Genomic DNA, 26500 nt, shown 5'->3' on the forward strand with positions numbered 1-26500 from the left:
AGCAATGCTAAAGGCCGATATGCTTCTGCGACTGCGTTACAGCGTGGTCACGCAGTTGCTTCGACGGACTCGTGAACATTTATAGTAAAATACGTCTGAGGGGATTTGCGAGGTGTCTGAGCCAGCTATCTAATGTTAGCATGCTACTACCCACAAGGTTGTTTGTTTGACTTTTTTAAAAGTTACCGAGAAATAGACACTGTGCCGGAGGGGGCTCGCAACGACGCAAGGGGCTCTTGCGTGCCTGCGTAAAAGGCCAACCATAAATGAAGCTTAAGGTTATGACTTTGAGTCTCACCTAGAGCAGGTGCTCTGTAGATGGCTCTACTCTGATCTGCTCTGATCATCTCTTCAGAGTCTTGTCAGAGATAAATGTGCAATCTGGTTTTAGAGGAAATGTTACCAGCACTCTCTGCAATACCCACCCCTCTTTAAAGCAAACCTGTCCATTGCCATTTACATATCAGTTTTAAATATTCTCACTGTGTTGACTTGGATGACAATATTTCATATTATTGCCCATCTCTCTATGTGGGAACAGCTTTAATGGGACATAGTGCTCTTTTCTGAAAGCGGGTTTAGTGTTCTCTTCTCACTCATCTTTAAGCACAGTTTCCTTCACACTTATTTTTGTACTGTTGGTTCTATCCAATGACTGTATATAGAGTAATTATATTTCATGTATATATTATATTCATAGTATATACCCTATACACAGTCATTGATTTCAGCTATTCCCCATTTCCCTGGTGTATTCAAAGTGATGTCTCAGAGCTAATGCAGTAAGGTTGTGATACACTCTAGAAACATCTGTGGCCTTGCCAAAGGGTCCAATTCCGTGCAAAATGGTCAATCTTCTGTGTTTGATGTGTATGCCCGTGTTCCTGAGTTTGATTCCTAGAATATTCTTAGGAAGTAAAACTCAGCATTCAGGGTAGCAGCACCTCTGCTGGTGGAAAACATTCCCTATTTTTATGATGCAAACACTCTGAAGTTTAGTACACATGTTTTTACTTCTCAACCTTGCATTTTTCATCTATGCTGAAATATTCATGAAGCATTCAACATCTTCAAAGGCTCCTTGCCCATCATGTTGAAAATATGGGTGATAAAGTAGGAAACATTAGCAATGCCACCCACTGTCCTCTCAAACCCAACTCCAGCTGGTCTGGGCTTTCTATTCGGTCCCTTTATAATACAAATCCTCTTTAGTGGATCACCTGTTTCACCTCTATTCTTTCATTAGTGGACCATTCACTGGTCTCCCTAGCCCATCTGGCTGTTTACATTTACATTTAGCAGACGCTTTTATCCAAAGCGACTTACATATGTGTGACTTACAATGTATACACATTTTACATTTTACATTTACACTGATGGCACACTGCACATCAGGAGCAATTAGGGGTTCAGTGTCTTGCTCAAGGACGCTTCGACAGGGAATCGAACCAGCAACCTTCTGATTACTAAACGACTTCTCTACCACTGTACCACTGTCGCCCCGCTGTGTGAGGAAAGATTTGAAACGGCAAACAATTAGTAATGCAACAAGGCACACTTGAAGAATTTCCTTAACTGTTGCTCATTGGAGAGTGGAAGTTACAACTGAAAACATTTGCCTTGTAATTTAATTACATTTCATGGAATGCTTTTTAATTTAATGGTCATTTTCATTTTAAGTGCTGCTACTCTTGTGCTCCAGTGGCGCAACTGGAGCAGCTGCTCTTTAAGTCCTGAGGTGAGCTCAGAGCCCAGAATGGGGCCTTAATTATATGCCTGTAGAATTGCCGAGGCACCAAGAAGATCTATGATTCACTAATGAACAAAGGTGTCCGACAGTAAAGTGCAGCTGACTACAGTGACCATAACATTGGTGCTCTACCAAGTAAAATGACTGTACCTGACTTAGGTAGATGTGATAGACAGTATCTGGAGGTGTGTATGTATGTTATATTTCATTTAAAATGTATGGGTCTATTGCTGATTGAGATGATCACATGATATCCGTTTATGCTAAATAGTGAATGTAATCCATAATGTAATGGTAGTCTGAAGGGTGAAGAGCTCCAGTGGCGCAATCGGTCAGCGCGCGGTACTTATACAGCAGTACAAGCAGAGTGATGCCGAGGTTGTGAGTTCGAGCCTCACCTGGAGCAGGTGTTCTTTAGATCTGTTGATTTCATGGTGGATCAATAATGTCTTACATTCATTGTAGCTGACCATGGGTTGGCTGTAAGCATTCCTTAAAAATATGCATATCCTCAAAATGTAATTGTTGATCGTTTGAGATTATTGACTGTCTGCTTAAGAATGTTCTCTGAGAATCAATTTACTTTGATTTGTATTGTCCAGGACAACATTTGATGTGCTCAAGTAGGTTAGTGGTTTCTTTAGATCCAACCAACACAGCTCTTCAGACAGATGGGCTTGCTAAAGGATTGTTAAATGGTCCGGAAGTGATCTCCCAGAACAAAATACCAGATATTGCCTCATGTATTCCCTGCCTGTAGAATCACCTGGAAGCTCAGTGGTAAATATGATATGATTATTGTGCTGTGGCATTTATATCAGAATGGGCTGAAGGTGAGAGCAAGAAATATGCCTTCTTTGGAAATAACCAAAATATGAAATGTCCTATATTGTTCATCATTTGGGCATAAATAGAGGATACAGAAAGACTGATTTATTGATTCCATTACAATTTAATTGTAACAAATGCTAAAATTAGATGTTAGGACAAAGTTTGTGTGTGACCGTCATTGGTTTAATTCCCACAAAATTGGTGAAAATCCCCACAAAATTGGTGAACTGGTTTACCTGGAGCAGGGCAGATTTAGGTATTGGAAATCTGGTCATTATCAGCTGAAATGCTTGCCAGATGTAGTTGTGTGTCTAAATTATTTTTTTAATGTGTGAACGATCAGAATCATTATCTGAACAATTTCACTCTGAAATATAGACCCTCATTGATGGATTGCCTCTTGATTTCTGCTGTTCCATCTTTCTGTCCAGCCCATATATCTGTGTGCAGACTCCAGTGGGGCAGTCAGTCAGTGCGTGGTACCTAAACAGCAGCACAAGCGCTCATGAATTTGAAATCCTTTACCTGGAGAAAAACTTGCACATTTGCAAAAAGTGTTCCGAATCAGTATTACTGACTGTGCCTTTAAACTTCATTACCTCAACCAGTTTGGTTTGAACTGAACCCAAGACTGTCGGTTGTTGAGTGCAATTTAATGTGGGCAAAAAGATAGAACACCCTCTAGCATCTCTGAGGCCATTGTGTTTGCTTTCCAAAGCTGTTCCAGCACAGACAAATGGGCTTAGGCAGCCAATGAATGAACAGCGGTGTCAGAGATATGTGGTGAGTTGGAGTTGAATAGAGTGTCTCTGAGTGCCACAGAGCATAAACAAATTATTTATGTAAATAAATAATAATAATAATAATATACAAAATGTAAATGTAATGTATATATAATTATTTAATTTATACATAAAATTACAACAAGCCAAGTGGAATTGCATTAAATGGTGGGAAATATTCCACAATTTAGTACGGTTGTTCCATTCAGCACTCGTATCAACAGGATCAGTAAGAAGTCCTTGAAACGGTCCAAATATAAATGTTTAGGCAGAACAACAATGAACATGAAATTAAGTTTTGTAGTTGGAAACAGTCTACACAGTCTTTAAATTTGCACATTTGATGAATTATGAGATCCCCTCATCACAATCAGTGGACATACACTCTGGAAATCAAACTCATATCCACATCCTGCTTTAATGACCAATAGATGGATCAATGTTGGAAATGCATGCAATCTTGTTTCAAAATGGTGAAGCCCTTTTATAGATGTCAAATAAATGTATATTTTTAAATTTATGAATGCTTACGCTCAACCCGTGGTCAGCTGCCATGAATGTGAGACATTATTGGCCCAGCATGAAAACAGCCCCACAGTACAGCCATGTGATTTCTCATAGATCTGCTGGGCATCACCAATTCTATTGACAATCCACAACTTCCAGACAGCAGTGTTTGGGGCTCTGAGCTCACTCACCCCAGGACCTAAAGAACACCTGCTCCAGGTGAGGCTCGAACTCACAACCTCGGCATCACTCTGCTTGTACTGCTGTATAAGTACCGCGCGCTGACCGATTGCGCCACTGGAGCTTGAAAAAGCGCAATCAAACAATAGACATCATCATAACAGGGGTTTGTAGTATGAAATTATTACTGATAATAAAAATAATCAGAGAGTAAACCACAGCTGTTGCAGCACTTCACCTATATTCTCAAATGAGCAACACTTTCAATAATCTCCAAATGCCTCTCCGGTCATTGCTGCACAGTTAATTTCTCAAATGTAATATTCGTCAAAAGGGAAAAATAAGGAGTCTATACTCTATGCCAAAGCCATGGGCTCCTAGAACACTTGTGAAATCTGTTAAACTAAATTTGCTAAAGTATGTGGCCAAATGTCACTCCATTCCACTCTGAGTTTCACCACATCTGTCTGACAGTTCTCTTCATTGGTGCATCACCGCTTGGCTTCTCCAGCCCATCTGTCTGTGTGGTGTCAGCTCTGAGTTGAGGTTTTGTCTTAAAGAGAATTTCTAAGTATACTTGCTCTACAAAAGATGACGTGACAGGTGTTATTAAGTTGGAGGGGGCTTCATTGGTTTGGAAGGAAATTAGGTTTTGCATTAATCGCAAAACCATATTATGTATTTTGTCCAAGATGTGACAATTGTATGCATTCTTATTGTCTGAAGAGACCCTGCTCCAGCTACCTCTACTAGCACTGCTGCGTAAGTATAGAGTGTTGTGTAAGCCACTGGAGAGCATACAATGTTGTCCTGGACAATAAAAATCCAATTATATTGAAACCATTCTCAAATGATCAACAATGTAGACAACCAATTTTTGGATTTACATATCCTAATTTGGATATGTATATGTTTGAACTTATGAATGCTTACTTCAGAGCAAGGTTAGCCACCAAGGAGCTTAAGACATTGTTGGAATGAACACCAAGGCAGCTTCAGGTAATTTCTTCATCTGTTCAGATCTCAACAACATCTGCTCCAGGTGAGGCTCGAACTCACAACCTCGGCATCACTCTGCTTGTACTGCTGTATAAGTACCGCGCGCTAACCGATTGCGCCACTGGAGCTCTGCATACTGTAGGCTACATTCAGTATTTTTAGAATAAAAGGATATCATATTATCATCTCAATCAGCAATGCCACTTTTTTCAAATGAACAACATACCTCCAGATACTGTCTATGACATCCGTCTAAGTCAGTAAAAACTCCTTTAACTTTGTAGGGCATGTGGCCCAGTGTTATAGTCACTGTAGTCACCTATACTTTACTCCATCTGTCAGACACATTTGTTCATTAGTGGATCAACCCTTGCTCTTCCAGGCCCATCTGTCACTTTCCTTTGGGAGTTTCACCCATTACACTGTGAGACACTTCAAAGTGTGAGACGCGCTGTTCAAATGAACTTTGACATCCTCTGTTTATATTTATTCCTGGTTTTCTAAATCTGGACCATTTGCTCTAGTGGTGAAATTGGTTGTTATGGGGTACAAAGTTGTACCAGCCTAGAAATACCAAGCTATGAATTGGAAGCAAAATCTGAAATGCCCCAAACTGCAGACATTATGCCTTCACTATCTATATTATAAATTTGGCTTCTGAGATCATACTCTCCTTGGGTTTGCAAGAGATTTTGTCCATACACTCAGTACCAATCTTCCACCATTACACTCCCATACCATGTACAACTTGATCAAATTGAGTTCTTGGACACAGATTTATTTTTGGTTTAAGGTAGAGGGCAGAAAGAACTTGTGAGTAATCTTCTTCAAAACAACTTACATGTGTGCACTTCTTCATAAGACCCTTTTTCACCTGATTCAGGGATATTTTTTAAATGGCAACTCATTAGGTTTCAACGCAGTTGTTTGAAGAATACATGGAAACTCAAACCATTTGCAATAAGTGTATATTAATGCTTAAGTTATGATTTAAACCTTCATACCTACAACTGTAGTAAAACATTTATTCTTTGCCCTCTGTTCATTAAGGCAGCACAACCTTTGGGCATGGAGACGTGGACATCACAATCCAAGGCTCAGGGGTTGCCGAGCAACACTGCTACATAGAGAACAACGCAGGAGTCATCACCCTGTACCCCTGTGGAAACCAATGTGCCATTGATGGCGTCCATGCCACAAACCCAGTGCGTCTCTCTCAAGGTATGGTTGTGCCAATGACTCAGATCTTCCTTCTTTCCGTACTACAAATGTACCTATTGTTCTGTGAGGTCATCACAGAAAGAAAAAAGGCCAATAGGATCAAGAACAGGATAACATATCCTGATACGGCAAGGCTATAAGTCATGCACAAGGCTGTGTTGTTATTACTGGAATAATATCCAACCTAGCAAGACAATGTGATCTTGTGAAGCTTGTATGTCTGTTCTTTGAGTTTAAATGTTCACACTCAGTATTGGCAAAATGTAATTTGAGATGTTGTAATTGTTGTAAGCATTTCTTACTAACCTCCACCAGATTTAACCACCAGAGGAATCCATCCTTAGCCTTAAATGTGCGGTGCACACACCCAAAATGATTGGTGTTTCTCGCTTTGGATCTTCCTGATTGATGAGATTTTAGTTGCTGATTACAGACGCCTCAAGAGACACAGAGATCATTTTGTTTTCTCAGAGCATCTATTTTTGTGATGACAGCCAAAATAGAAACAACAAACCCTACATCATAGCCTACTACCACATCTTTATTGAATACAAGCAGAGCAATGACATGTGTCTTCTAAATATCTTAATATTCTTAATATTCCAAATATAATAAAATCTGTAATTTTACAACATGACACTTGTGTCTTCGGTCAAACATGACTGGTGTGATTTATGAAGAAAATGCCTATTCAAATGAATAACCAGAGGCATGACATCTGAAAACTTCACTCCTAAAACTGTATCACAGTCTTTGACATTCATTTTAACGGCACTGTCATTGACCAATGTAACAATGTTAAATTATTAGGGAACACAACATGAGGGTTAAGTAGCCTGACATGTATTCGTATAAAGCTATATCTCTCGTAATAAACAATACAAAAAACAGCATGTTACAGCTATGTCAATCATCTCTACTAGACCTTTAACATGTTTAAGAAACTGTTGAGCAACACAAAGGACAGAATCAATGAAACCTAAAAAGATATGCGATTTTTGTAATTCAGAGGGAGAGGGGAGTCACTGTTCGCAAAATCACGTAGCCGACGATCAGCTTCCATTGTCTGCGGTTGGGGGGACGGGCGTAACACTGCTGAGATAAGGCAGGTTGGTACACCCGTGAATATATATTAGCATATAGAAGATACATCTTCCGTGTAATTTATAGCCTACCAATGGCCGTATTTAACTTTATTTCTTATAATCGGAAATGTCCTGACGTCAAATATCACTTAATTAAGTCGTATGTTGACAGTTAGTAAATGAGAGACTTTTAGACCCCCTCCCATGACACGCACCCCCCGGCTACTTGTGGAAGCGATGACTCAAGGAAAAGTAACTCAGTCGACCGGTACGGATGAGTGCCAGAAAATAGTTTCTAGCTGACAGAGAATGTGGTCGCTCCGTGCTTCCGCTTCTAGGTCGCAGTAGTTTACTTTTTTATTCGATTCGCGTTGGACAATTAAAAAAAAAAAATTATATTCAGCGAATCTGGATACCATTCATTGAAAATACTATATTTTAACGGAACGAAGACACAACAGGCATCCCCACAGAGTAAAGGATTTCTTGTAAAGTAAGCTGACAGTCAGAAAGAATCGACCAAAACCTGTCGGGGTGAAGTTATAATTCGTAGTGTACCTAAACAAAAGCGTCAGTATGGAAAGCACGTGGTGTTAGATTTAAAGGCACTATTAAGTTGACGGAAGCGGATGAAATGTGAAAACCCGGCATCGTGAAGTAGGTCTTTCATACCTACTGCGAGATTCACCACAGGTTTGTGTTTTTCAGACCTAATACGATATTAATAATACGTTATAACACAACTACTAATACTGCATTTTGAGGGCTAATAACAACAAGCTATTTGGAGATTGTATCTGCTGGTAGAGTTAAAAGTAGGCTATACCTATAGATTTGTTTGGGCTGGTTGATTGGCAAAGCCTCTGTGCTGTAGCCTACTGAATACATTATTTATTTGCCTCCTATAACAATAACATTATATACTTTTGTATATTAATGTTTTGACTAAATGATGGAGTGAACATAAGTTGTACTTCTACAATACAGAATAAATCAATTTACTGCATAGTCAGCACCTCATTATTACTATTTTCTATGTCTGGTAATTTAACTGAGGGAAATGAGGAGTCACTGAATCACTTCCTGTGGAGATAGTGAAGTTCACACACCTCACTAGTGAAATGCACCCAGTATGTTACCCCCTGACAGTTCACCATTGTGAATAAAGAAAGCCTTTATTGTTAAAGCCTCATCCTATAAACCCCCATTCTGGAAAAGCTAAACATACAGATGCAGCCAAGCCTCAGTGCAGACCCCACAGGATGGTGCTCCTTTTTCATGTTGGCAGGGTCACCGTTTCTGGATACGGTTACATTTCTATTTTTGGCCAATGTGACCCAGGAGCGCTGCTAATCCTACTTGTCTGCTGTCGCTCGACGTCCTTTACCCTTTCCTTCCTCTTCCTATCATTTCCTCCTCCTGAGAGAGACCCCCAGATCCTCGTGTCTGTGCTTGTTGTGAGCTGTTTGCATGTCAGGAAGCTCATTTAAAAGAATGCAGCCAAGTGTCTCAACAACACCTAATAGGACCAAAGGGGTCGGGGTCAGGGGATAACAAAGACTGAACACAATAGGGGAATAGCTGGTTTCTTGTTACGACCCCAGTACCCACCCCCCTAAGGAATCTCTTCATCTTTAATCAGTGGGGTTTTTCAGAGTGGAGCTATTAGATTGAGTCACAGTGGGATCTTGATAGTGTCTGTAGCTTATTTGTGGTGGTGGTGTTTGTTGCGTGGGGACTGGCAGTGATTCGCAGAGCTGCGCAAGTTTTGCCCTTTCCACTTGCAGTAAAGCACAACAATGCCATGGCAACTGTCCTGTGTACCTCTTGGCATCCCGCTGTGTGAATGTTCTCAAGACTGTGCACTGCCCCTTTTTGGTGCTTGTCTTTGTGTTCTTGGGGGAATGTATTGTTATGGAAACAAAAAATGCAAGTCTTTACGTTTATGTAGAAGAACCGTGATGTCACCCCATTTGTTATGGAGTGAACATGGAGAATAGCACTGATTATGCGCTGCTCTGATTAGTCACTGCAATGAGACTCCCGTGTTTCTCATATGAGAGGACAGTGCTCTGCTTATTCACTGGTAGATCCAGTCATTTCTGAATTTGAGCTGTTGGACTCTTAGCATACAAACAATGTACATATCGCTGTTGTGTCTTTTTTTTTTGGCATAGAGTCTTGTATGGAATGAATGTGAGTGTGTGTGTGTGTGTTTGCGTGTGTGTATATGTGTGTGTGTGTGTGTGTTGACATGCATGCACTTTATTTGAGAAGATGCCACATGCACTCTGCCTAAAGATGCACATCTCTGTGATTAATACGCAGTGTGTACTTTAACCTATATGTGCATCAGCATTTTGGATAAAACTTGTGGAAGACACAGACCATGTTAGATGACAAATGCCTGGCTCACAAATGTTTATATTCAGGTATTTGCCCAACATGGCTTTGTTAAAGGGTCAAATAGAGAGCAGAGGTGAAGAACTGGTCATATTACAAGCCTATAATCTTACAGTTTTTCTGTCTTCCAAGGGGGTCACAGATTTTGTTCATTCAATATCTTTGTAGAAACTTAAGCACAGAGTTTATGGTTGTGGTTTATGGCATTCATTTTTTACTGTTATATGCTCTAGTTTGTTTGGGTGAACAAGTAAGGACATTGCTGAATGCTGCACTGTTGTGCTCACGCTGTGCTTAGGAGTACGCATGTATGTCAGCCATGACCACGACTCAGGCTGCCTTAGAGGTTCTTCCTGGCTCTTGGTAGCTTACTCATTGTGTGAGTACTCTGTATAAGGAAAGTGATATGTGATCTGCATTGTTTCCCATGGCCTTGCATCAGCAACAGCACCTCAGGCAAAGCCCCAGGATACAGTAGGGACCTAATAAAATGCTGGGGATGCGACTAAAAAAGTGAATTTACTCATAATATAATTAATATATAATTAAGCTAATTTTGTAACCGATGTTTTCCTATAAATTAGAAGTCTAAAATGTAACAGTTGTCTGGGTTATGTTTCATTATTCAATAGGACAAATGCATTAATATTAGTTGGTAAGCACAGTTATGAGAAGCACATTTTAATTCCTGATGATTTGATGTGTACAGTTGCCATTTTAGACAAATCCTAACAACCTTACTGGCGGCCATCTATTTGCTTTTTCCTAAAATAAGCGTTTTGTGGGAAACAATTGCACATTTGCCAGCACTATTTTCTTAGGTTTATAGTATGATGAGCAGTGTATCTGCCACCCTCCCCATCCCCAGTTTCAGCTTGCACTGAAAGTCAAATGCTACCCGGCCAGCAAAGCTTGTGCCCCTTGGCTATGTTTTCATTTAACAAAGGTCAGGGGAACTCTATGATCTGCACACTCTGTAATTACTGGCAGAGATAACAGGCCTGAGTAACAACAAAGGCTTCAGCAACGACCCAGGCACTTGCCAAGCTTTGTCTAAAGGACCTGCTGCTCCAAGTTCTACAGCAATAAAGGGAATTCTTGAATTCATGGTTAAAATGAAACACAGTTCAAGGTCAAGCATGATTACATAAAATCAGTTCTTTCAGGTTATCTGTGAATGCATGTATTCCCTTTATACAACTGGAACAGATAAGGCATGGTGTGTGTAGTGGTGCTTTGCGGATTGCAGGTGTAGTCACTGACTACATCTGAGAGGACAGGAGAATCCTCTGTGCCCTTGATGTGAACGTGTCCTTGCATGAGCTTCTCTGGCAAGGCTCAGACAACAGTGGCAGCACTGCAGCCAACATCAGGAGCCAAGAGAAGGACACACTTCAGGTCATCTGGCAGCACTAGCAGAGTTAAAATGAATAAATATGCTAAATTGTCCTTAATGGTAACGTTCACTTTGATGAAAATGTATACCATCACTGTCAAGGACATGTTTTCAATCAGTCTGATTGTTCTGGTTGAGTGAACAAGGACAAGGGGCTACACATTGCAAGGTGCCATCCAAACCCTATTCTATGTAGACTTTAGCTATCACAGGACAAAAATTGATTGAAAGTCAGTTATATTCAAACCAGTAAATAATAATAAGTAAATAAACAACCCATGAAACTTTCACCATTGCCTCTGGGCATGTTATTTTAATGGGTGTGTCGAGTGTCAGGCGTGATTGAAAATCTTCCACAAATAGTGTCAGTTCAGAACAACACAGGCAACCACACGCTCTCAGTTCCTTCTGCTTTGGAATGTGCAGAAATGACAGTCTAGGACCTGTCAAATCAGCAGTTTGCATTCACATGAGCCTAGATGACACAGCTTTTGCTCTGTGTGTTAGAAGGACAAAACAAAAACAACCAAGTGTGATTGAAGCTCGTTTTGTACAATGGCTTCTTTGGATGTATTCTCAAGGGGATTTCCTTGTTAAAACCCCACCTCACAATAGGTAAATGTGTAAGGAGTGGAAATGTTGAAAAACTGCTGTCAAATGAAGCTGCATAAACCCAGGTGTTTGCTAAGCGGAAAAGAGTGTGTTGAATGAGGAGTGCACTGACTATCAGCGATGGCCTCAACTGTTTGCTTGTGATGGTTACTATGGCGATAGAGTCCTGTTGAGCTCTCTGTGTTCTGCTTACCTCACATCCTGTCAGCGCCTGCCCTGCCGAGTAATCAAGTGTATGTCTGCGTGGAACAAAAGAGCATCTGGCATCCTTTGTCTAAGGCACATCTGCTGTGATTGAAACGTTTCCATGAAGTCTCTATCTAGCCGGCCCTCGGGTCCATCAAGACTCCCTTTAGAGTGGGTTTCCTGTTTATATATGGCATCTTGACTTGGCACTCATGGCCACTTGCATCCTATTTCCAGAGTGTAATTACTTATCAAACCTGTCCATGTATTATGTGTATTATTTTAAATGAAAATTTAAGTTGCCTTATTATCTTTAATGGGGTGATATCTAAGGATAAATTGGATCATGAAATTGACATTTACATTTAGTCATTTAGCAGACGCTTTTGTCCAAAGCGACGTACAAGAAATACTGTGCCTATCTGCCATGTTTAGGGTTGAGCTAAATAACACTAGTTCTGAACCTGTTTTTTTGTGGGAACACAAGGGACCACCACACAAGTCTCCTTGTTTCAGGTCTTTCCTTATCCACCAGTCAGCCACCTTATCTCTGCTAATGTATGCTTATCTGTTGAGATTAATAATAATAATACAAATAATATCACATTTATATAGTGCTTTTCACAGTTCTCAAAGATGCTTAAAGGCAATAAATCAAAGCGAGTCAGTGAGTTCAATCTTACAGTGTTTCATATAAAACACCAAAAGGCACTTCTACGTAAACTACATGTACATTTGGGCAGAGATAACATGAATCTCTACTCCACAGGCTGCATGCTGTGTTTGGGCCAGTCCTCAGTCTTCCGCTTCAACCACCCAGAGGAGGCCGTCGGAATGAAGAGCAGGCTGCCAGAGGGAAGCCTATCCCCCCTCCACTCAGGTAACACCGGATAGGGCTACGCACACAGTGCACTGAACAACATCTCAGACTGCCACAGAAATGCTGACATCCGGAGTTGGGGAGTAACTAGCTATGTGTGACGGAGTTACGTAATTAAATTACAAAATAAATGTAATTGTAATCCGTTACAAATATAAGTAATTCAAGTGCAGCCACTAATCAAAATGTTGGTGATTACAAAGGGGTTACAACAGAATGTACTCCTTACGGTATGATGCTTTAAAGCGTATGTGCGTTTGACCTTTTATGAGTTACAGACATAAATGCACATGACTTTTGTGCTATTTTTGGTCAGTCTTTTGTTTGTTCCTGGCCAAACACATCAGTCTGTTTACGGGACCCTTTTCAACGGGGAGGACTTTCTTTTCTCCTTCATTTCCCCCTTTCTTTTCAATTCTGTTTGAGCGGCCGAGTCTCTTTTGTGAAAACATATGGCTGAAAGGCGTAGCCTGTGCTTAAGGCGCGGAGGTTATCGAGTTCAGCGGTGAGCAGGACTCTTTCCATTTGCACCCACAAGAATGTATATGCAACACAACACTGCTCAGGGCTGCCTGGAGATCCACACCGCGCAGGTATCACAGGATGCCCATCCAGGCTTGTCTCCAGGCAAAGTAGTTCATGCTCTGTTTGGTATAACCAGAAAGCTTGGACAGCAGAAAGATAAAATACCAATTACAATATAACATAACCTTTTCCCTATTGTTCTTAATGTTAATGTAATCTTTTTTGTTTTTAATATCTAATTTTAATATTTAGTTTATATAGCGGTTGTGATGAATAACATTCTGTATTTAGCAAGTAAGCAAAGCAGGAACACATGGACCTCACTGCTTACCTTAACTTTACATCTGCAGCTACAGGTGCAGTGATGCCAGTGAAAAGTCAGCAAAAAGGTTTTGATGCTACTGCTTACAGAATGTTTTAATTTAGCATGCATACCTGACCAAGAATCAGGGCTGTCTGCACCTTTACTCCAAGTCATATTGTAACTTATGAGCCCAGAGTTGAAACCAATGCTTTTTGTTTAGCGAAGAAGAGCCTAGGGCTTGCAGAAGGGCAGACACTCCATGCAGGAACTGCTAATGGAACTTCCTGTCACATACAGTCTGGTCCAGACAGCTTTGTTGGCCATGCAGAGTCTATTTAAAGGAAGGATATCTCTTACCATCGCTATTTTTACCTTTGAAACCCCCGAAACACACACACACACACACTGCAAACACACATAAAGGTACGCTGTGCACATTATGTAAACGCTCAGTTGCATGTCATACCTCTTGTGCTTTTCCATTGACAACTGTTTGTAGTCACAGCATATAGTCCTGGTGCAGTTTCATGATTATATATACTGTATATACTAATCTTTAAATTATACAGTATATTTCATTACCATCTATCAATTGCATGTTTCCTGGTTATTTTTCCTTTGGTGACCACAGCAGCTATTTGCAGTGATGCGTCAGCGTATATTTTTTTGCTGTGAAACCCATGTGTGACCCTCAGTCATCACCACCGCTCTCTTTTGTCGCCACCTTGCCCTCCGTTATTGCGTTTGCCAGTCTTGGTAACATTTACGTCATTGTAAGAAAATGTCCCGTGCCTCTTTAAGAATAAAAAAAGTGGAATGCAGGAATTGTTCCCGCCCCCGTTAAACTCTCACTCCGTAACATCAGCACCGTGGACAGAGGAGGGAGGGGGAATGAACGCTGGGCCAGCAGTGTCTACCACACGAAGCCCAGCTGGAAAATCGTCGGCATTGCTTTTTCTTGCCGCGGGCGGCCCATGTACCGGGTAGCCGTCTTCAACAGATTGAAACAAACGCCCCTTCTTCGTCGAGCACGCTTATAATCTACCCAAAATGGCATAGGCGTAAGCTTATCCTTAAATGTAAGTATCGATTATTATTGACGCTTATTTTCTAAGTCAGTTGTATGAAACGACACAGAGGCATATGCAACCGAAGCCTTGCATTTTCAAGCCCATTCGTGTGAACGATTGGCTGATAACATGCGGTTTGCGCCGGTAAGACTGACAGCACCACATCTGACAAGCGAATTCGTGATACATTTTCCGTTTCGCAACTGATAAAACGGAAATGAAAGGAAATTATCTCGATGATAATTGCTGTTTGATTATACTTAAGTATCCAGTCATGCGAGACTGATTTCTATTTGACAAACACACGAATGCAATTCAAACACACAGGCTAGATGACCTCGGCGCGAAAATGTTGTGTGTAGGTTTGACGGATCATGCTGTTCGCCAAATGATCGTAAAGGCCGTGCAACTGTCTCAAGAGCACACGGTGTTTATGCATTATTTGTGAGGACTTTCGTGAGAACCAGAATGGGGAGGGGGTGGATCTGGGTGCACTGTGCAACCACTGTAGAATCTGCCAAGCAAGCGAGGCAATGACAGACCCTTCATTCATATTCCTAAGATACCTATTCATATTCCCCATTTCTCCCATTATACTACTGATACTGGTTAGGCTTTTGCCATGTCCTTGCCATCACAATATTCTGACCCATGCATTTCATCAATTATTCAGCCTCTCTAACTCAATTGGCTTGGTTTTCCATACCTCCAATACAGGCAAATGAATAGACTACGTATGGGAGTCCCCCCCTCATCTTATTTTTCTTGTTTTCGTCACAGTGCACAGCCCTGAATGTTCACAGGTTAACCCATCATATTTCTGCACTTGGAAACACTATGGTGCTTTTAATCATAATGCACATACCTTGGTGGCCACCTCTGTAAGTGTGTAGTAGCTGATGCAGGTAACTGCAGTGAAAGCTTGTGTGAAATCATAAATATAATCAGGCTCTTTAAGAGAGCGAGGTAGGTCTGCCAATCTTGATGATTCCTCATTCTCTTAAGTGCTTTTCAGAGCGTTCATATTTAATTCTATTCACAGCCAGTGTAAGGAAAATGGTGTTGGTATTTCATTTGAGTTTTTCATCATTTAATAGTTTGGGGGTATTGACTGTCTGAACATTGATTATCTTCCCTGCAGACCCCCGGGGCCTAGTCAATGGGAACCATCCGCCAGGTCAGCCGGACTTGCACTCATCCCCCCGAACGAAAGTGCACCCCGAGCACAGTGCCATTGTCAGCTCCATCGAAAGAGACCTACAGGACATTATGGACTCCTTAGCCATGGAAGACCCCCAGCCTTCCTCCTCTGCTCAGCCCAAAGAGCCTTACGGCCAGCCGGCCTCCCAGTCTCAGCTGTCCCCGGTGGTGAACGGAGGAGGATGTTACCTCTCTCCCCCTACCAGCCCTGGAGCCATGTCTGTGGGCTCCAGCTATGACAATACCTCACCCCCATTCTCCCCGCTCTCCTCCCCCTCACCGGCCAGCAGCGGCAGTTTCAACAGCCCCTTGCATGGCGGTGGTGGAGGTGGTAGTCAGGACCAGGGTTCTTCTCTTCCCCCGGTGCCTCTCAGGTCCTCCAGTTACAACTTCACAAGCCAGCCCCCCGTACCTCAGCCTTTCACTGCCCTGTCCGTCTTCAGCTGCTCCACCACTGGGGTGCAGAAGCTTCTGGAGAGCCCCCGCTTCCAGAGGAAGGCCTTGCTGGAGACACCCCCCAGCCCTAAACCTGCCCGCCGCAACGTAAATCAGGACAGCTCAGCAACAGCCGGGGGGAGAGATCCAGAAATCCAGAGACATGTCCACATGTTTCCAACCGTTTCCATCTCCCCTCCCAGTGACCCCCAGTCCATCAGGCAGATAGGGTCGCCCAGCAGTCACAGATCCTCTCCCAAACTCTCCACTGGGTCCCTCTCCTCCTCCCCCTCCAGCCCTCGCATAAAACGGGCTCAGGAGCGCCCAGCTTGTCTGTTCCGTGAGCAGCCCCAGGTGGACCACTCCCCCACCTCCATGTCCTCCCTTCCGCTCCCTTCCTCACGCTCCTTCCAGCCTCCCCTGGACCCGATCATCCACATCATCCAGGGGGGCAGCGCTCAGATCCAGCAGCAGGGGCATTCAGCCACGCTGCAGCCCCCAAAGAGCCCTCGGCTGGCCCGAAGAAACCTGGAGATGGACTGCGGGAGCATCAGTAGCCTCAATAGCATGCGAGACCTCCCACCCTTGTCCCCCTCTCTCTCCCGCCGAGGGGTACCCAGCCTCTCGACTCTGAGGACCCCAGAGGGCCCCTTGGGCAAGCTTGTCCCCGAAAGTCCCCGACTGGGGCGCAAGGCAGCGGCCTTCTCTCCCGAGGAGCAGTTCAGCCCACGGCTGGTCCGGGCACGGAGCCCCTCTCCCACCTCGGGTCTGATCGGAGGCGAGGGCAGCCGGGGCAGGAAAGCCAGCTTTCCCAACCCCCTGTCACCAGCCTTCAGCCTGGGCTCACTGCCAGGCTCCTCTCCTCTGGCCAGCCCCAGGAGCCAACGGAAAATGTCGGGCGAGCTACACGACCCCCGGTTGATGCACCCGGGTATGAGGCAACGCAAGAACAGCATCACGGAGATCAGCGACAATGAGGACGAGTTGCTCGAGTACCACCGGCGGCAACATACAGAACGTCTCCGGGAGCAGGAGATGGAGAGACTGGTGAGTTCAGCCACAAGCATGTGTCCCCTTACCCTTAACCTAACTACAATGCACACTAAGCCATTTTACAGTAGAATCACTTATATTTCGTCACATTGAAGGCATGTGCATCCTATGTAACTTGATGTGATTTGAGTGAAGGTACATTTGGTTTGCTCCTGTTTTTATTGTGAGGTGACCCCTTAACCCTGGCCTTATTAGCACCAGGTTTTCCTGCTTTCAAGCTCGTGGTATTTTCAAGATCTTAGGGAAGGATCAGGTCATAGGGTCGCAAAGAACTGCTGTAAAAGTCATTCCCCAAGTTGCTGCTGTTTTGTTGCTTAAGGCGCTGAATGGTGATTTCATTGTGTGAAGCTCCTTTTTCTGCTGAAGAGGGTGGGAGTATCGCAGCAAAGCATGCCTCAAAGCCTCTTTTGTAGCTGAATATGCTGGCAGATCCTGGGGCACCTAGGTGAAGGGCCTCCTTTTGTGGACAGAGAGCAAGGCTGTGACTTGCCTAATGTAAACATTACTTTCACTGGAGTTGGGCCATGCCTAGTGCCTGAACTGTTTCACAAATAGCTTCTCAATGAACAGAAAGGCAAATAGGCTGTAACTTATTACCTTTCACTGAACAGATTTAAAACTTAAACTTGGTGTTTACTGCTGTTTTTGTAGCACCATGCTAGTCTTGTTGCTAAATATGTACCTTCAAATTAGCACTTGAAATTGAGGGTCTCCACTTATTCAACTCTATTTTGGCTTGGACCTATTTAGAGCATAGGACAGTGTCTTAAAAGGGACATTTTTGGGGTTTCTCAATTATTTAAATTAGTAATTTCCTGTGTGTCAATTACAGTGTGACAGTGACTACTCCTGGACATTCTCAGCATTCCTTTCAATAAATGACATATTTAAGTTTAGCTAGTAAGACTCTAAGCTTTAAATGGTGTTTCTTAAAAAAAACATCATGAGCAGCATGGATACTAGTAGTGGGTGTTTATTTTAAGCTACTAAACCAAAGTCTGTGGCCAGCTGGAATGAAGGCATTTCTACAGCTCCAACATACATGCTCTGCTGTAACTCATTCTACTTATCAGTGTGCTGGATTTGATGTACTTTGTATATTTTTACCCTGCTTCTGCCTGGCACAAGGTTGGAAACACACACACACACACACACACACACACACACACACACACACACACACACACACACACACACACATATACACACACACACACACACACACACACACACACACACACACACACACACACACACACACACACACACACACACACACACACATGCATGTACACATACACACACACACACACACACACAAACTCTTAGACATACACACACTCAGTGCATATCTCTTAGTCAAACTCCTCTGATGGATGTTCTCTGGCACCAGAGTGCTGTTCGCTGTGTGCCGAGTGAAAGCCAGTCTTTCCCGGAGCTGACCTCAACTCTGCTCTGGGCTCAGGGGAGTGAAGTCATGTTTCCATTACATTAGAGGAGCAGCATGCTCTGCATGCACTCACGCCGCTCCTGCAGTCGATATGAAGGCAACTAAAAGCTGAACTCAAGCCAATCATGCAACTTTTAGAAGAGGTGAGGTCATTTGCAACGTTTAGTCCCTTCATGTTATTAACTCTGTAATGCTCGTTGTCCGAAAGTGGTATACATTGGCACACAATAGATTGGGCACCCCTGGTCAAGCGAGTTAAAGCGAGTTAAAGATGACCTGATTTCCTAAAGGCATCAAGTTGAATTTTGGGCATGGTCAGCACTCAGTTACACCCCTTTTGGCAAGTTTCACAGCTTGTAAATGCTTTGTCTTTCAATTCTTGTTTGGGGGATTTTTGCCCCTTATACCTCGCAAAAGGCTTCTAGTTCTGTGAGATTCTTGGGCTGTCTTGCATGCACTGCTCTTTTGAGATCTATCCACAGATTTTTGATGATGTTTAGGTCGGGGGACTGTGAGGGCTATGACAAAACCTTCAGCTTGCGCCTCTCGAGGTAATCCATTGTGGATTTTGAGGTGTGTTGAGGATCATTTTCTTCTGATGACTCTTCTATGAAGGTCGTTTGTAGTAGAACAGTGCACCACCATTCCAGTCGGCTAAATCTTCCTGAAGGTCTTTTGCAGTCAAATAAGGGTTTTGATTTGCCTGTCTGGTAATCGTACGAGCAGGTCTCTTTGAAAGTTTTCTTGGTCTTCCAGACCGCAAGTTGACCTCCACCGTTCTTGTTAACTGCCATTTTTCATTATTACAAACTGGGGAAATGCCTGCCTAAAATGCTTTGCCATCTTCTTATAGCCTTCTCCTGCTTCGTGGCCATCAATTATTTTAATTTTCAGAATGCTAGGTAGCTCTTTAGAGGAGTCCATGGCTGCTGATTGTTTGGACGAGGTTTATACCCTTGGGAGATCAGTTGATCTTCTACTCACTTCACTGATCACAGTAACAGAAATTTTAGCTAGGGGTGCCCAAACCTTTGCATGCTACTCTATATGGAGGACGGCTTTCACGTGTGCCTCTTTGCCTCCTCTCCTCTTTTCTATGTCCATAGTGCTTACTTCCCATGCAGACGAGGACTAATTTGATTTCAGCTGTGCCCTCCTCTCAGTCTCCTCTCAGCGCTGATGCTGATAATAGATAAAGGCTGATCATTTGTGGCTATTCGGTGGCTCTGTATCTTATCTATGTTAGTGGTCAGGTTATAACCAGAGAAAGAGGGGGCGGGAGGGAGACGAGTTGACAGCAAGAGAGAGAGAGAGAGTGATAAAGAGATTTTTTTCTTCAGCTGATTATCTGGGTCAGTGACAAATCCCTCTCTCTGACCAAACTTTAAGGGAAGATCAGTGATCTAGCAGTTGGTGTTACAATCAGCTCATGCTCCATGAGGCCACTGTAGTTCTGACTGAATACAAGGATATGTTTTAGATTGGAGAAGATGTTTGAATCCCTTTCTCACCTTTATGGATGTTGCTTATTTTAGGGGATCATCTAAATGTATTGTCTGTATTACAGGCCAGTTGCAGTTAACTCTGTTTGCAAGTCACACACAGTAACTTCACTTGGTGCTACACTCTTGAATTCTTGTACTGATTTGTTGTGATGTCTGTAGCCATTCTTAACTTGGTAAGCTTGGTAGCAGTTCTTTGTCATCAAATGGTTCATGTATACTCATGTGCACTTTGACTGACCACAAATACACCACCCATCCTTGCCACACACACACACACACACACACACACACACACACACACACACACACACACACACACACACACACACACACACACATACACACACATACACACACACACTTACACTGGTCTTCTCAGTACGCCCTCATTGTTTACTTGTTTTTTTCAGTCCTGGTTGTGGTAAGCTGTGCTCATCAGAAACCAACCTTTCCCCTTGTAGACTGCTGCGGTCAGGCCCAGAAATCACTCAGACAGATCCTCTGCGTTTGCATGTCCTCAGATACCTGTTCTTACCCTGCCCAGCACTATCTGATTTAACGAATCAGCTCATGGCCACCCCATGCAGAGGACCTAATGGCAGAGTCGTTATGGCCCTGGTTTCTATAAAGCGCTTTGAAGTAATGGCCAATTAATGGCACCAGATGAATTTAAGTGAATTGAATTTAATTTATTTGAGCTGAATTGAATGATTAAGACGGCCTGTGACCCTGACCATTATTCATCCAGTGTGTTTAACCTCCTCTCACATTATAAGAGCCCTATCGTATGTATAAGTATTCGATTGCAATGGGTCAGGTTTTTAGAAACTGTCAGTTTTCTGTTTTTGCGAAAACAGCTATGACTTTTGTGATGTGCTGCCATTATATGTGATCAATTTGCCAAATTGCTTTTGGCATAGACGTACGTGGAATATGAATTTTTAAATCTTACCCAAATGAGTTTTAATTTGACCCGAATGTTTTAATCTTAACCAACTGAAGCCCTCTGTTTAAGCCTGAATCTAGACATCTATAGGGATGTCTCCGTTCAAGTGACCATGGAAACCGTGCCAGAGCCTGTCTGCCTCTGTAGGGATAGGTGAACTACACTGACCTGGGAATTAGTCGTAAACAGTTGCTCAGTAACAGGGCTGAATCAGTACTGTGCTGGCTGAATGAAACCAGACAGACAACACTATGTGCTTCAATTGTCTAAGCTGGCTGTGGAGAGTTCAGACCTGATATTGTAGCCGAACTCCTGAATGTATACAGGGCTTTGCAATGAGGCGTATCTTATTGTGATCATTTTGAGATGTTTGCAGAATCTGAATGCTAGATAGACTTGATGCTTACCCAGAGTAAATGTGTCTTCTAAATCAGCTCAGCTGCACGTACAGTCTAGGAGGTTACTCTATCAGGTGAGGGTGTGCTTGAGTGTTCGTGTCACTAAATGGATGTTAAAAGTGGCATGAACGTGTTTTGGGCTAACAGTAATTACCTGCTCATCCCACCCACTGCCACAGCTGTTCCGGCTTCCCATTTGGCACAGATGTTCTGGGATTTCTAGTGTTTCTAGTGACGTGGCATCGGGTATTTAAAACATTAGCACATCTCTAAATGCAACTGTTCTCTTGGCTGATTGCCCTGGCCTTTTAAACATGATGAAATCCAAGTAGTATGACACTGATCATTACACTGCTTTTTTAGCTAGAATAGCAATGCTGTAGTTTGAATGAGAAGCCTATGACAATACTGCATTGCCTCTAAGTAGTGATCGAGGCTCCTAAACTTCTGAACCTAGAATCCTTTATTATGAGATCCTGTTTTCCACTCTATGTCGTGCAAGGGGCCTTGTGATATGGTAATGATCGTGATGATACTATGAAAAAACTCTGGCTTTGAAGTGAAACACTGAGAAAAATGAATGGAGGTCTGTTGTGAGGAGATTGGACTCTTTCCCTAAGGCTCTTCTTGAAGAGACCTTTGTGTGGTTAATATTATGAAACAACCTGATAACATTGCTTTCAGTAGGTTTTTAAGCTGAAGTAAAGATTGTGAAAATAATTCATAAAAAAGAAGGGACCATAGGATGCAGTGCATGATCAGGCAAGGAAACACTAACTGTCATGTGTTAACGTCAACAACAGAGTTCCCACGGTCATGGAAATCCTGGAAAAGTCAGGCATGGAAAAGTCAGAAAATTCCTTGAAAATTCCTTGAAAGTCTTGGAAAAATCATGAAATTTGTCGCATGTAGATGAAATTAAATCATTTATGTTATTGTAGTCTTCCATGGATAATGTTTCATTGTGCACATTTCTGTAGCATGATGCAGTTTCCACTTCCACTCTAACTAGCCTGTTGGAAAAGGAGTGGAAAAGGTTGTTTAATGTTCATTTAAGAAGTAGGCCCAACCTGTGAAGTAAAGTACGCAATTTTGTGTACTTGTAGGCTGTGAAAAGCCATGTTAAATGTTTTGGAATGTTGTCAATGAAAATGGGTGGGAACTGTGCAAGGAGGAAGTAGGCAGTTAAAGGAAATAGATCAAACAGGCTTCATCACAGAGGTAAGGCAGAAAGAGACAGTTAAAGGGAAGGGGATAAAACAGGCTTCATCACAGAGGTGAGGCAGAAAGAGAGACAGTTAAAGGGAAGGGGATAAAACAGGCTTCATCACAGAGGTGAGGCAGACAGAGAGACAGTGGTAGAAGAAGAGAGAAAATGTCACTCTGAACAGGGAGAGAAAAGAGACAGATTCCCGTAGCAAGGGAATGACAAGGGGAGTTGTGTGTGTGAGTGTGTGTGTGTGTGTGTGTGTGTGTGTGTGTGTGTGTGTGTGTGTGAGGGGGAGGTGCGGAGCGTGCGAGGGGAAAGGAATGCCTGGAAACAATAGGCCAGTGAAAATTAGCGCACAGGAATGTCTCTGTGGCAGCCAATCACTCTTCCTCTTATCCTCCGTCATGCTAGCTCCTCTCCTCCATCTCCACCTCCACCACGACCACAAGGCGGTCTGACACCACCAGAGTCACCAGCATGACTTGCTCTTACACTGGCTGACTGCATGACCTCTGAAGCAGGCAGTGTTTGCCTTTTGGGCCACGGCTGATCTTGTACAAGGCCTGTGTTTGCTCACTAGCTGAATGAAGTCTCCAGTCCTTATACTAGAGCCACAGTGCTGGCTAGCTGAAGGGGAATGCATCTGCTGGGTGTGGGGGTATGAAGGTGGTGGTTGGGGGTGGGGATGCAGTGTTCGGAGGGGGGGGGGGGGGGGTTAGGGGGTTACTTGGCCTTTTTTTAATAAGTGGCAATGCCATAGAACACCACTGCACTGGGACCATGACAAAAAAAAAATATGAATGAATAATATACATACATACATACATAACAAAATATATGAAATAAAAAACCTAACCTATGGTTATGGTTACAGTATTTGGACTTTTGTCCAAAGCTATACTAAACCACCATACCAGTGTTGTGAACTAGACGGGACTTCCACACAGTTGCAGTAATGGTTGACGAAGTGCTAAGTAAGCTATTAAAATGGAAGTGAGAGAATGAGCTTAACGCTGTGAGTGTCACTACTCATTGAACACCCTCAATTGGCAGGTAGTTGTGGAGGGGTATGGATGGGACCTGGTAGTGTGAGAGTGACTGTGTTTGTGTGTGTGTGTGTGTGTGTGTGTGTGTGTGTGTGAGAGTGACTGTGTTTGTGTGTGTGTGTGTGTGTGTGTGTGTGTGTGTGTGTGTGTGTGTGTGTGTGTTTGTTTGGGGAGCTTATGTTTGTTCATCTGTCTCCTGACAGCTTTGGACAGAGGGCAGCTCTCTCATTCTCTCCCAGGATGACCTTTCTCCTCAATTCCTGTAGTACTTTCTTTTATTTCTTTTCTCTTTCGCTCAGTCTGGGGGTGCATTTCAGTATGGGCCACAATATACTACATCTACATCTATTCATTTGAAAGACACTATTGATAGCACAATATGCTATGGATATACAGCTATTAAGTGCCTTCGACCAAGTGTCCAATGACTGCTGATAAGCGCAATATACAGTGTACAGTCAAGAAAAAAAACCAATGCAATACATTTATATAGGCAATATATGTTTATATTGCAAGATATATAAATATATTTAATAGATATATTTGAGAGACAACATAAAACAGCAGTAAAGTAGTGTCTGGTATGGGCAGGTATGTACCATTAGGGATTGATAAGGTCCTTCCTCCAGATCTGTTTTTTTGAAAGGCTTAAAAATAGGGCCCCTTACTTTCCTATCCTGAGGGAACAAATGGATGCCATCTAACGAGCCAAACCCTGTCCTGGGGTACCATACAGCGCTCTTTGTCATAACAGTTTGCCAATCTGAGCCCAAATCGCTCCACATTGAAGCACACACTGTCCCTGGCAACCTGTGTAGGCCACTCTGAATGGAGCTATTTTTGAGACAGCATCAAAACAAGTGGGAAGCCAGAGACGTTACTTTTCACTTCAAGTACCGACTTCACACACTAATTACACCTTTGATGCAGACACCACGCATGAAGTCACCTGCCAATTATAGAAACCTGACTCTGTTTTTGTCTTTTTTGGGGGGTTCGGAAGTGTGTTATCCGTGTTATTTTGTGGTGCCAGGCAGCCATGTCAGAACCTGCAGTGTCAGAGTGAAAAATATTTATGAGGCCTACCTGCTGGGATTGGTCATTAGCCATCATTAGCCACATGCTAGGTTGTCAGCGCCATCACAGAGCTTTGCTCTCAGTGTACTGAGGTGTGCTGCTGGTGTTCCCTCCTGCCATCATTAATTTAGCCGTCATGGTCATTCATCACTAAATGAGCATCTGTAGTTGTTATGACATTTTATTTACAAGATTTATTCATGAGTTGAAAAGAACAGTCCCAGGACGTTATCTGAACCCCAATTTGTCAACACCACTCTACCGGCTTTCTCAGCCCTAGAAAGCTAATTGATGTTGATCACTGTAAAATATGTGTTTTCATCTCAAGTTCTTTTGGTCGCCAGTTTACTTCCATAAAACAAATGATCCTTTCAGTGACAAATTAGTAAAATGATTTTTGCCTTGATCACTCAAGGAACTGAGTGTGTTCGACTGGGGAATCGTTGGTATAACGATTGAGTTGGTTTTGCAGCGTAGAAGACCCATCGTCGTGCACATACTGTGCTCCACGGTGGTGGAAAATTCTGGAGCCAAGGAAAAGAACATAATGATTTCAGATTGCAGGCTAGGGCAATGCAGTGGTTCAACTGAGGCATGGCTCTTCACTGCCAGGAACACTTGGTTTTTATGGTGTCCAAAAGCAAGTGGGGAGATTCTGACCAACAGCTCTGTCAGGCCTGGCTTTGCACTCGGCAGCCGTCGGCATTGTTACAGGCTTCAGCAAAACAGATAAACTGCCCACATAAACAGATAAAGCGGCCCAGACGTCACGGCTGTTTGTGTAACAGGCACAGGAGCACACTCAGCTTGTCGTTTAGTGTCTGAAAAATGGAGACTCCTTTTCTGTCTGCCGTGAGTTTATGATGGACAGTAAGTGGTGTGTCCCCTTGAAATGCAGCTCTTGGCAGCAGGATAAAGAGGCATAAAAAATGGACTAAACACGAGAGATGTGAAACACAGGCGAAGATGGTAAATGCTCCCCTCAGCATCTTTTTCTCAAGCATCCTTGATTATCCCCAAGTAGCCATTTGCCCTAATGTTGAACTAGCAGATAGAACTAGAGCAAGGTGCTGGCAAGATGCCGGCAAGACCTAGGTCATGGGGTTGTTCCTTAGAGAAAAAGGAAAGAAAGAAAGAAAGAAAGAGAGAGAGAGAGAGAGAGTGTGTGTGTGTGTGTGTGTGTGTGTGTGTGTGTGTGTGTATGTGTGTGTGTGTGTGTGTGTGTGTATGTGTGTGTGTGTGTGTGTGTGTGTGTGTGTGTGCGTCCTACCTTGTCCTTCTCCCTTTGGATGACACTCTCCAGAAAGAGTCTGAAATTCTGAAAAAATTGTGTACTCACCCTGTTGTTTAAGTTCCTTGGTGATAAATGAATTTAATAGTGATTGATCACATTGATGGGTATTAGTGCACTGGCATTGTAAAAATGTGTCTGCTGCAGGTGTCTGCAGA

At 42.9% G+C, this 26500-nt stretch overlaps 1 protein-coding gene and 3 non-coding genes across 4 annotated transcripts in view; 2 read left to right on the plus strand and 2 right to left on the minus strand.

Annotated features, from left to right (window-relative positions):
* The first annotated feature begins 2063 nt into the window (after positions 1-2063).
* On the plus strand, positions 2064-2156 carry trnai-uau. Its single transcript is given in 2 exon segments — positions 2064-2101; positions 2121-2156. It is a non-coding gene; the product is annotated as a tRNA-Ile (tRNA).
* Positions 2157-4081: 1925 nt separating this feature from the next.
* On the minus strand, positions 4082-4174 carry trnai-uau. Its single transcript is given in 2 exon segments — positions 4082-4117; positions 4137-4174. It is a non-coding gene; the product is annotated as a tRNA-Ile (tRNA).
* A 910-nt stretch (positions 4175-5084) lies between these two features.
* Positions 5085-5177, minus strand: trnai-uau. The gene is given in 2 exon segments: positions 5085-5120; positions 5140-5177. It is a non-coding gene; the product is annotated as a tRNA-Ile (tRNA).
* A 2224-nt stretch (positions 5178-7401) lies between these two features.
* phldb1b (pleckstrin homology-like domain, family B, member 1b) overlaps positions 7402-26500 on the plus strand; it is a 39171-nt gene continuing 20072 nt past the window's right edge. The window contains 3 exon segments of the mRNA XM_042710213.1: positions 7402-8048; positions 12722-12832; positions 15873-17413. Of these exon segments, the coding sequence (XP_042566147.1) occupies positions 12727-12832; positions 15873-17413 (1647 nt within the window). The 5' untranslated portion in view covers positions 7402-8048; positions 12722-12726.

This window comes from Clupea harengus, chromosome 17 (assembly GCF_900700415.2).
Source record: "Clupea harengus chromosome 17, Ch_v2.0.2, whole genome shotgun sequence".
NCBI classification, from domain to species: domain Eukaryota; kingdom Metazoa; phylum Chordata; class Actinopteri; order Clupeiformes; family Clupeidae; genus Clupea; species Clupea harengus.